General features: G+C 54.0%; 1 protein-coding gene across 1 annotated transcript; it reads right to left on the reverse strand.

Annotated features, from left to right (window-relative positions):
• Positions 1-1,309: 1,309 nt before the first annotated feature.
• On the reverse strand, positions 1,310-9,530 carry SLC46A2 (solute carrier family 46 member 2). The gene is made up of 4 exons (XM_072842371.1): positions 8,369-9,530; positions 6,850-6,933; positions 6,287-6,443; positions 1,310-2,128 (listed from the first exon to the last, which is right to left on the reverse strand). Exons 1-4 carry the CDS (start codon positions 9,513-9,515, stop codon positions 2,071-2,073), a joined length of 1,446 nt encoding a protein of 481 aa, XP_072698472.1. The 5' UTR covers positions 9,516-9,530; the 3' UTR covers positions 1,310-2,070.
• Positions 9,531-11,405: the final 1,875 nt, after the last annotated feature.

Here is an 11,405-nt window from a genome sequence, read left to right on the forward strand (position 1 = left end):
CTGGACATTGCAAGGAGCAGGAATGGAGCAGCCAAGGAGAAGATTCCTGCAGGTTGGGGAGCCCATCGGGGGCGGGGGCAGCAGGCAAGGAGTCAGGAGGAAGGAGCGTACCTGCCGAGTCTAGGGCGGTGAGCGTGGCCTTGAACTCTTCCCATCCCCACTCCGTCCACGTGGCCTGTCTCCGTGAGGGGCTGTGCCTTCTTCCAAGTTGCCTGCACCCCAAATCTGAGCATTCTTGCCCCTCTCTGCCTCACCCTCTGCCGTTCACTTGTCCCCGACTCCCACTGACCGCCAACTGCCAGGGATTTCTCTAGGTCGGTCCCTCTGCTTTTCTCTGGCCTTGTAGCTACTTAGCCAATGTCAGTCCTCCGTCATCTGTCACCTGGATGGCTGCAAGAGCCTCTGCTCTTGTCTCCTTTCTGCAAGTGTCGCTTGCTCCCTCTGTGCCTTCCTCCCCCCGTCGGTTCTCAGGGATGCGAGTGCATTCCGTGCTCCTGCCCCAAATCTTCCACCAGCTATCCCCATTACTTTAAAGAGAAACTTTTCTTAAGGCTCTATTTGTATGTTGTTCCTCCTTTCCAGTCTCGTGTCTTGATCCTGTCCCTTTTATACCCCTGCCCCTCCCTTCCCTCCCCTTGTGTTAAATTCCTCTATCTTGAGATATTTTCACTTTTGGGCCTTCCAGCTTGTTATTCCTTCTGCCTGGACTGTCCCTTAATTTCTGGCCTTCGTCGCTCCTTCCAGTCTTACCCTGTGCCACTCCTTCTGAGAAGCCTTCCCTCTCCCCTAAGCCTGGATGGCATGGTCCCTTATCAGAGGATACATGGTTGCTGGCTCCAGCTGCTACACAGTGCACCCTGTCAGGGCAGGAGCAGTCACATTCTTGCCGTATCTCAGCACCTGGGACCTTTGGAGACCTGCCAGGAAGTTTTGTTCATCAAGGGATGGGAGATGCAGACTCTCTGAGCCCGAATCCTTGGAGCTCTAAATACATTCTGTAGGGCAGCCTGGTGGCTCAGTGATTTAGCGCCGCCTTCAGCCCAGGGCCTGATCCTGGAGACCCGGGATCGAGTCCCACATCGGGCTCCCTGCATGGAGCCTGCTTCTCCCTCTGCCTGTGTCTGTGCCTCTCTCTCTCTCTCTCTCTCTCTCTCTGTGTGTGTGTGTGTGTGTGTGTGTATCTCATGAATAAATGAGTAAAATCTTTTTTAAAAAATGTGTAGCTTTAAGTTTTACCCCAACATAAGAATGCCATGCCCTGCCCGTAGTGACAGAGGGAGTCTGACAGGTGAAGAATGATTCACACACATACAATAAATGTCGATTTTATTTGGAAGTGAGTCTGCTTTTCTAGATGTAAGTAAAATAGGCTATAAAAATAGGGACCTCCAAATAAAATGGCTCTTGGCATATCTCCTCTCTCCTTTCACACCACCCACTTTGAAAGTATCATTGGCTGAAAATACTCAATATTCTATTCCACTGAAGAAAGTCTTTTGATATTTGCCTCTTATAAGCAACAGTAGCAAGAGCAATAAAAGTACCCTGAATCCAAGAGCCCGAGCCCCAAAATCTTCCAAAACATTGGGAGTTCTTATAAAACACCCCCTCTGGGTTCCCCTTAGGCTGTTGAAAATGTGTGCTTTGGTTTGAGTTTTCATTGTGGGCTCCCAGCGCAGCACCCAGATGACTAGTCGTGTCTTGGAGCCCTGGGGACAACTCCCGCAAGAAAGGGGGCTGCCGTCTGAAGCCCTTTGTGTGTCTGGCATGACTGTGTATGCAGCCGGTGTATAACCCCTGAAAGGCCATACTTTACTGTCCCCAGAACCCAACCTCTGTCTAGCAGGGACATCCAAAAGCTGAGAAAATTCTTCTATCACCAAGAAAGTGCTGTTCCCCACCCACCAGGGAGCCCTGAGCCAGAGCAGGTCATTCCGAGGCCAACTCTGGCTGGAACTTGGGGCTTCGGGGGGCCGTGGGTGGCTCCGGTCGCCAGCACCCAGTCCCTTCCTTTGCCTTCAAAGGGGCTCCACCGTTGCTGGTGTTCGCAGCTCCTGTAGGCCAGAACCTTCACGTCTCCCTGACGTCTCCATATTGCAACCACGAGGCTTGTTTGTAGGCCACGATGCTGTAAGAATTTACAATACAGGATTACGAGACGGCAGTTGGTATGGGGCAAGGGGGTGCCTTTCCCTTCTCACCAGCAGCCCCCTCTGGACCACCTGCAGACTGAGAGGCTCTGTCCGTTAGGCCCAGAACTCTGTTCTGAGTGGAGAGATGGCCCGAGGGAACTTCTCCCACTGCAGCCCAGGCCAGTCCTATAACATCTCAAGCCCTTTGTGTCTACATTTTCCTTTTCCCCGGAATCGCTCTCCATCTCACTTCAGCCTGATGATGACCTCCCATGTGCATTTCAAGATCAAGACTGGCTAATCCCAAGCAGAATTAGCTGCTTCATCTTCTCCTTTATCTCTTCCATACATCCTCCTCACATTGGTTTCAAATATTTGTAGATAAGGGGATGCATAGAAATTAGGAGCTCCGAGCTGAAGTCTTGGATCTGTGTGCCCTCTGTCATGTGCTTCTACCTCCAGGGTCCTTGGTTTTCTCATGCTTGAGCTCTGGGAACCTCAGTTTCTAAGCTCTTGTGCAGCTCTTCCTGGCTGATGGCCAATTTTTGGAGCTAGAGGATGGGGTCCAAGCTTAAATCCAAACCTAAGGGAAAGCTTTGTGAGAATTTACAAAAACCCTGACTTCCCATCTCCCATTAGCCCCAGGGCTCTACGGGGAGAAGCATTTACTGTACTTGAAAGAAAACTCATTGTATTACAAAGCTGGCAGGAAAGCCAGGCGAGGTGGTGATGGGCAGCCCGGCCTTCGGGGTGAGCCAACAGGCAGCTCTGGGCTGTGGAGGGTCAGCAGTGCTGGTGGGTAGGTGCCACGCCTTTCTAACAGGTCGTTCATTAAATACTTTTTGAGTACTTCTTACATGCCAGGCTCTCTGCTGGACACAGAGGATACGTGCTGAGCCAAGAAGCCATGGTTCCTGCCCTCGGGGAGCCTACAGTCTGGTGGGCAGGCACATGGAAAAATAATCCCTAACTATCAACTGTCATGTTGTGAAGGAAAGTATAGGAAACTCTGGGAGCACATGAGAGAAGGAAAATCCTTTTTGAGAAAATCATGTTTAAGACCATAACTAGGGGGCACCTGGGTGCCTCAGTGGTTGAGCGTCTGCCTTTGGCTCAGGCCATGATCCCAGGGTCCTGGGATCAGGTCCTGAATCAGGCTCCCCAATGGGGAGCCTGCTTCTCCCTCTGCCTGTGTCTCTGCCTCTCTGTGTCTCTTGTGAATAAATAAAATCTTTAAAAAAAAAAAAAAAAAAAAGACCATAACTAGTTGGTTAAGAAGGAGGCATGGGTGCGGAAAGGGGAAGAGCACGAGGGCGACTCCTGAGGTTGACAGAGTCGGGGAGGGTGGTTACAGCAGAGATGAGCACTAGGGAGGTTGGGAAGCCCAGACTACCCAGGCCCGTGTGATCCATGGGAAGACATTCGGGTTGTATCCTAAGAGCTATGAAAGCTCAGTACAGAGCTTTGAGCAGGAGAGGACATGATCTGTTTAAGCACTTGAGGGAGATTGCTCTGGGCACCTGGTGGAGGGAGGAGGATGGGAGGGGAGCAAGGGTGGACAGGAGGGGAATGGTTCAGAGGCTAATCCAGTCGTTCAAGTGCTCTGGCCTCGGGGTGGTAGCAGTAGCAATTAAAAGAAAGATATGTGGGACGCCTGGATGGCTCAGTGGTTGAGCATTTGCCTTTGGCTCAGGTCATGATCCTGGGGTCCTGGGATCGAGTCCCACATCAGGCTGCCCCTGGGGGGAGCCTGCTTCTCCTTCTGCCTGTGTCTCTGCCTCTCTCTCGGTGTCTCTCATGAATAAAAAAATCTTTAAAAAAAAATTTTTTTAAAGTATGAAATCAAGGGCGGTTTAGCAGATAGAATCAATGAGGCCTGAGGGACTGGAGATAAGGGGAGATGGAGAAGAAGGAGAACATTGGTGACTCAGATTTCTCTCCTGAGTGAGTGGTGGTGCCATCTAGTGAGGTGGCACAGACTGGAGAGGGGGAAGGCGTAGGAGGGCACCCAATTTTGGAGACCTAGATGGCAATTTGAAGTTTTGAAAGTATATTAGGTTGCTTAGAGAATGCGAAGTAAGAACCCCGAGCAGAGCCCCAGACAAATCTTCCATTTGGAGGTTTGTAGAGAAGAAGCGATGAGGTGCTGAGAAAGCATAGTGACGGCGAAGAGTGACCACTGGCATGGGGGACAAGAAATCCTGTGGGATGAGGACTGCAGGGAGTCCACTGGATTCAGCCCTGAAGAGTGGTTAGTGGCCTCAGTGAGAAGAGCTCTGGAGGTCGAGGGGGGACCTCCGACAGGGGTGGGGAGCGGAGTGAGTGGAAGGTGAGGACGCAGGCAGCAGGTGCACACCAGCCTTCGTAGAAGGGGATGTGAGGTTGAGGGGAGAGAAGGTGATAGGCCACGTGTCAGCTCGGTAAGCATTCAGGAGAGAGCTGGGAGCTTGTGCAGTGAGCTCTCTAGGGATGGGACAAGTGGCACCCAGACGCCCGGTGGCCCTTCTAAGAAGCACGGGAGTGGGTCGGACACTGCCTGCATTCACATCTCGTCTCGGCCACTTACTGGCTGGGGAAACTTTGGCAAGTTACATAATACCGTAGAGTCTCCGTTTCCTTATTTGCAAAATTATAATAGGAATTATGTCAGAGGACTTTTGGGAAAGATTAAATTCATTTATATATACACTATATTTTAAGTAGTAGCTGGCACGTGATAAGGGCTTTTTACATGTTTGTTGTTATTATTTTTAAAGAGGTGGGGAGGGAGGAGGAGAATAGAGTGGCAGGTAGGTTGCAGATGGGCAGGGCCAGTTATTCCTTCGGCTTCTCCCAGTTGCAGGTAAGAAGGGCAAGCAGGAGAGGGCAGGTCCTCACAGTAACATGAAATTGGCCTCCTTTCTGCACCAGGAAGGGCTGGGGGCACAGTCCCTTCTTGCCAACAGGCTGTTGGCAGCTCTGGCCCAGGGGCCTCTCCTCCCAGCCTCCTGCCCTCCACTGCCCCTTCCATTCCCTGCCCTGATGTGCCTTCCTGGGCTAGTATGCTGTTGGAATGTAGCTTTTTTTTCTGCGGTTGGAAAGCTCTACTGGTTTTCCCTGTTGCTCTCACTTGATTGACGGTACAGCTTTGGCCTCTTCTAGCTGTAAGAATTTTTCCGGATCTTGTTCATGTAGTGATTTCCCGGAAGGGAAAGGTAATGGAAACACTCCCGGTATCCCAGAGTTCTCAGTCTTGGTTGTATATTCGAATCATCTGGAGTGCTCTTTAAAGTCCTGTGCGCAGGCTGCACTCCAGGTCAATTGAGCCAGACTCTCTGGGGGTGGGATCCAGACCTTGGTGATTCTTAAATCTTTCTAGGTGACTGCAGCATACAGTGAACGAGGCTTTATTTGCACGTGTCTCTTTACCACTAAATGGCTACAAGACAGAAATAATTATCAACTGCTGCAGGGCCTCATTCACATAAGCACTCAAGTCCTTACTTGATTGATTCAAGATTCTGTCCCTGCATCTGTGAAGATCACCAAGACCCGGAAGGACCTAAGTTAGACTCTGTGCGTGACACGTATGACCAAATCCAAGCGCATGTTACGCCGTGCACTGGGGTGAGACGTCCAGAGCGGCCCACCTCCTTCGGGTGCCCTACAGCCTCTTAACAAGTCCTCCGGGGAGCTCACACGGTACCCACGGCGTGTGAGAGTGGGGGGCACCGAGCAGAGGCTGCCAGGTGTCAAGGCCTTGGAGCCCTGGCGAGAGTACTCAGAAGCGAGGCAGGATGGTTCTCATCTAAAAGGGCCGAAACAAAAGAGGTGGAAGTGGCTCCAGAGGGCTTCTCATCCCAGCCTCCGATTATAAGGAAGTGTATGACGCTCTTAGAAACAAATTGTATTGCAAAATTGCCAGGAAGTATGCCAGCTGGTGGTGGCCCTCTGTTCATTATTTATGACTTTGGGGGTTTCCGGTATTGCTAGATTATTAGCTTGGTGGGGGGGGAACAGGAGGACTTTTTCTTTGTGGGAGAGCCTGCTCAGAAGGCACTGCATAAATGCTGCAAGTCAATAATTCTTTATGCTCACAGGCTGGAGGTGGTCCAACAGGCCCTGACGTATGGCCCGGGCCCCAGCCCCAACCACAGACCCTGCTCCTGTCTTACCCAATCGGGATGATTGCCAGGAAGGAGAGGAAGGAGGAGAGAGCAAAACAGGTGCCGATGAACTTTTCCATGGTGACCTGATAGATCTTGTTGTACACCGTGGATGTCACCACCCCCGTCAGAGTCAGGGACAGCTGCAGGATGACGAACACCTTTCCTGTAGAAGGGACAGGGGTTACCAAGATGTGCTGCTGTCCCTTCCACTAGCTGAATCTCCAGGGAGCTCTCAGGAGGCTCTGCGTCCTTCCCAGCACTCTCTGCCACCCGGTCTTGGCTCACTCCACTGGGGACTCCTGCCTCTATCCAGCTGGGTCTTCCTGTGGCCTGTGGAGCATACCATCCTCCCCTGACTGTGGCTTTTCAGGGACTGACTTTCTGAGTCTTTCCCACCTTCCTGTTTTCACCCCCTCTGCCCTAGATGGACACCAGAGCATTCCCAGTATATTCAAAGCTGCTTCTGGAACTCTCTCCTGTGCCTTCTGCAAGTCCGAACCCTAGGCCACAAGCCAAGCAGCTCTAAAACGGGCCGGGCAGAGAACTTCAGAGAGATTTCTTTTACTTACCATAAGAGGAGCCCTTTATGAGTTTGGACATTGCTGACCGGATGGTTGTGATAGGGATGAGAGCGAACAGCATGACGGCTCGAGCTGGAAGGAAATCACAAAAGGACACCCCTCAGTGTGCCCAGCCCTGGCCAAGGAGTAAAGCAGACAAAAAGCAAAAGCCTCGCCAGGAACCTCCCTCTCCCCACAATCCTCATGGTCTTGCTCTGAAAGCGGTTGCTCTGCGGGCAGCCTAACGCCCTCCCTGGGGCAGCCTGAGTCCCTGAGCTCTGATGGTGCCACAGATGCCACAGACCCATCTGCACGGTGGCGGGGCACAGCTGGCATGGTGATGGAAACTGAAGGGCATCTTCCCTGGCAGAGGTAAGTGGCATTTAGGGAAGTGGAGCTGATGTCACTGAAGTGACTCAAGCCTCTTCTCCTTGTTGCTGGGACAGAGGTGTCTTCTGTCACCATCCATGAACCCCTCCGGGAGGCAGTGCCAAGAGCCTTGGCAAACTGCATCCAGGAATGTGTGCCACACACACCCTCCCTTCCCTCAAGCCTTATTCATAATCCCAATGTAGGGTGTGTTTAAGCGTGTGTGTGTGTGTGTGTGTGTGTGTGTGGAGAGAGAGAGAGAGAGAGTAGCGACAGAGGTGGTAGGATGGGGAGAGGGGTACCTTGGCCTTTGCACGTGGCCTAACTGGGAATTGGCCAAACCTAAGTTGCCACTCTGTCAGGTGTTTTCTGAGATGTGTGACTTCAGCCAAGGGACAGCCTCTGGCATCTGTCCAGTGATATATATTTTTTTATGATATGTTAGCCATTAGCCACATGTGACTATTTAATTACAATCAAATCAAATAAAGAAATTCTGTCCTTTGGGTGTACTGGCCACTTTTCAAGTGCTCAACAGCCACACCTGGTTAGTGGCTACTGTGTTGGACTGCACAGATTTAGAACTTTTCTATCATTGTAGGAGTTCTGTTGGAGCCTTGGTCTAGAGCTCTCTGCTCGTGGTTGTCCGACCTGTGTCCTCAGATGGAAACTCCATTCTACGTCCTTGGGAGAATGTATTACATTGGTTGTGGAAGGCATTTAAGGAGGGTTTGTATGCATTTTTAGATAGCGCATGCATGGCCCGAAATGATTTTAATTAAGGGACCTTTTCAGCTTGATTACCTTAATGCTTTATCCCTTTAAAATTGGAGAGAAGAAATCCAACCTCTTCTCCCAAGGCCAACCTGAAACCTTCCCTACTGACTGCAGGCACCACTGACCAACCCTCCCCAGACCTCCTAGAGCCATGGGCACCACTCCAAGAACATTTCAGGGGCAACACAGGTTACACAATAGACAGTGCAACCCAGATGAGCTCAGCCGCACATAATCCCGTCTCTCTTGTACTTCCTAGGCAGTAGGTACAATCCCTGGTGCTGAGCTGGGACACCTAGAGCACACCATGCCTGATGTCAGCCCCATGACTCTAGGGGCCAGCAGTGTCCTCATCCTGCCTCCCCAAGGATGCCAGACTCACCAATGTAGAACATGTATGTCTCTTTCACAAAAGCCAAGAGGAGGGCTCCTGACCCAAAAGAGACCATACCGATCATGATCATGGTGGTGTCCTGGAAGCAGCGGGAGAAGACCAGGACGCCCAGGAAGCTGGTGATGAAGATGGTGTACCCTGCAGCCATGCCATAGCCCACCTGCACTTGGTTCCAACTGAGAGGCTCCCTTAGCACGAAAAGGGGCATCACGTCCACTGTGCCCACTACTGCCAGGTCATATACGATGGCACCCAGAAAGAGCAGGGCGATGATCGTTCTCCGGGGCTTGGCTTTCCCGGGAGATGGGGGGTGCAGCCCCTGCACGCTCTGCTTGTCTGAGTGGTCAGGATCCAGGGTACGATAGGTGCCAACCGTGCCGGCCACCGAGTCGCCCGCGGAGAGTGCCTGGCCGGAGCCGGCCGCCGCCTCGGGGACCTTCAGGACCAAGAGGCTGTAGAGGAGCGCGAAAGTGGCACAGCTGACGCTGCAGGCCGTGAGCACCAGGCCCTGGCCCGAGTGCCCAGCCACCTGCTTGAAGAGGTGCCCCGAGGCCATGCTCCCGCAGAAGCCCGCCAGGCCCAGGATCAGGTCGATGAGGACCAGGCGCACGGAGCGGCGGCCCTCGGACGAGCCCAGGGAGCCCAGGGCCATGACGCCGGCCCAGAAGGCCGAGAAGCCGCCGCACAGCCCGTTCAGCGCCGCCGCCCCGTACAGCACCTCCACGGGCCAGTCCAGCAGCACCTTGAGCAGCAGCCCGACGCGCGACAGCAGGAAGCCCAGCAGGGCCACGCAGATGGCGACCTTGCGGTGGCGCCGGTCGCTGAGCCAGCCCAGCGCGTAGGCCGACAGCAGCGGCGTCAGGCCCACCACCAGGTTGTAGACGATGTAGAAGTTGGAGATGGCCCGCTGCTGCTGGTCCTCCGGGGCGCCCCGCGGCGGGCCGGCGCTGTGGTTGGAGGCCGCGCCGGCCCCGGCCCCGGCCCCGGCCCCGAAGGACGCCTTCACCACGAGGAGCAGCCCCGCCTCGTACAGGGAGGAGGCCACCTGCGTGGCGGCCACCACGGGCTCGATCCAGGTCCTCACCTGCAGGCGAGGCGCGGCGCCCCTCCCCGGGCCGGCGGCCTCGGGGCCCATGCGGGGTGACGGGCCGGGACTCGGTCCCGGAGCGCGAGTGTGCGCCGTGCGCCCCGGTGCGCGCGGGGACGGGGCGACCCGGGGCTCGGGGCGCGCGTGGCGGCGGCCGGCGCAGCGCGCGGGTGGCCCCCGGCCCGGCCCCTCCTCCGGCCTTAAAGGGCCTCGCCACGCCCCCGCCACGCCCCCGCCACGCCTCGGGCCACGCCCCCGCCCCGCCCGGGCCCCCGCGTCGCCACCCTCGGTCGCCGCGTCACGCTGCTCCGGCTAGCGCGGCCGCCTGACCACGGCCCGCGGGCCCCCAGCCGGTTTGGCCCGGCCACCCCCGCCCCGTCCCTCCCCCGCAGGGAGCCCAATTCCATTATCCGTGGGGGGCAGGTCCGCGCGGGGGGCGGGGCGGGGGCGCGGGGAGGGCGCAGAGCCCAGGATGGGGCCTGGGGTGGGTGCCGCCGTCGTTGAACAGGGAGCCAGGCGCTGCTGCGGGGAGCTGACAGGCAGAGGCTCGGAGAGCAGTGCTAAGGGCTCCTTAGACGTCGACCCAGCAGGGGGGTCGCTGGATGGGACCCCTAGTTGGGATTTCTTGAGGAACGTCCTGTACTGTTTTCCACCGACGCTGCCCCGTGTTGCATTCCCACCATCGGTACACCCGGGGCTCCCGATTTCTCGCACCCACACCCACACTTGTTATCTTTGCTATCTCTTTCTTTTTGACTCATAGGACAGCCATCCGGACAGGTGTCAGTGACAGTGTGGTTCTGGCTTGGCATTTCTCTGATGACAGGTGACGTTGAGCATCTTTTCAGGCGTGTGGGCCACCTGTAGGTCTTTGGAGAAATAGCTCTTCACGTCTTTAGCCCATTTTCCAATCGGGCTTGTGCGTGTTTGTGGTTTTTGTCCTTAGGATTAAGTTGTAGGAGTTCCTTCTATATTTTGGAGATTAACCCCTTATCGGATGCAAGGTGTGCAATAGTTTCTCCTATTTTGGAAGTTGCTCTTTCACTCTGTTGTTTCCTTCGCCATGAAGAAGCTTTATAGTTTGATGCAGTCCCCACTTATTTGTTCTCAGGATCTTGACAACATGTCAGTGCTCCTATGGTCACTGCAGTATAGTATTAGTCACAATAGCCAAGATGTGGAAATACCCCAAATGCCCTTTGATAAGTGAATGGACAAACAATGATATATATACATACAGTTGAATACTATTCAGCCTTTTAAAAGTAGGAAATCCTACAACTGGTGACAACATGGACGAACCTGGAGGACATTATGCTAAGTGAAATAAGCAAGTCATAGACAAATACTGCGTGATTCACTTACATGAAGTATCTAAAATAGTCAAGTTCATAGAATCCAAGAGTGGAATGGTGGTTGCCAGAGGCTGAGGAATCAATGGCATAAAGTTTCAGTTAAGCAAACAAATCAGCTCCAGAGGTCTTCTGCACAACCTTGTATGATAATAATATGTTGCATACTTAAAACTTTGTTAAAACTCTCATGTTAGGTGTTCTTACCACAATTAACAAACAAAAAATCCAAACAAAACCTCAGGAGAAGCTAGGCTCAACCCTTTCACCAAGCCAAAGGCCTCTGGGAGAAGAGTCCAGCTTTGCGCACCTGCCCTGGTGGGCCTGGAGCTAGTATGAGCCCCAGGGGGGGCCCAGCCTTCGAGGTCCAGCCTCAAACTCCAGGGCCGAGGGGGAGACAGGGAGGCTCTGCAGCCCTAGGTGTCCCTCCAGAAGATAAAACTCTGGCAGGGGGCAGATCCCACCAGAAACAAGACAGTCACCAGGTCATTTGCTTCTGAGTAAAGTCCCCAGGGCCCTTTCTGTTTCTTTGTGATTGTTCTTCCGTCTCATGGGTTCACTGTCCCGGATTGGCCTGAGCCCTCAG

This window comes from Canis lupus, chromosome 10 (assembly GCF_048164855.1).
Source record: "Canis lupus baileyi chromosome 10, mCanLup2.hap1, whole genome shotgun sequence".
Classification (NCBI taxonomy): domain Eukaryota; kingdom Metazoa; phylum Chordata; class Mammalia; order Carnivora; family Canidae; genus Canis; species Canis lupus.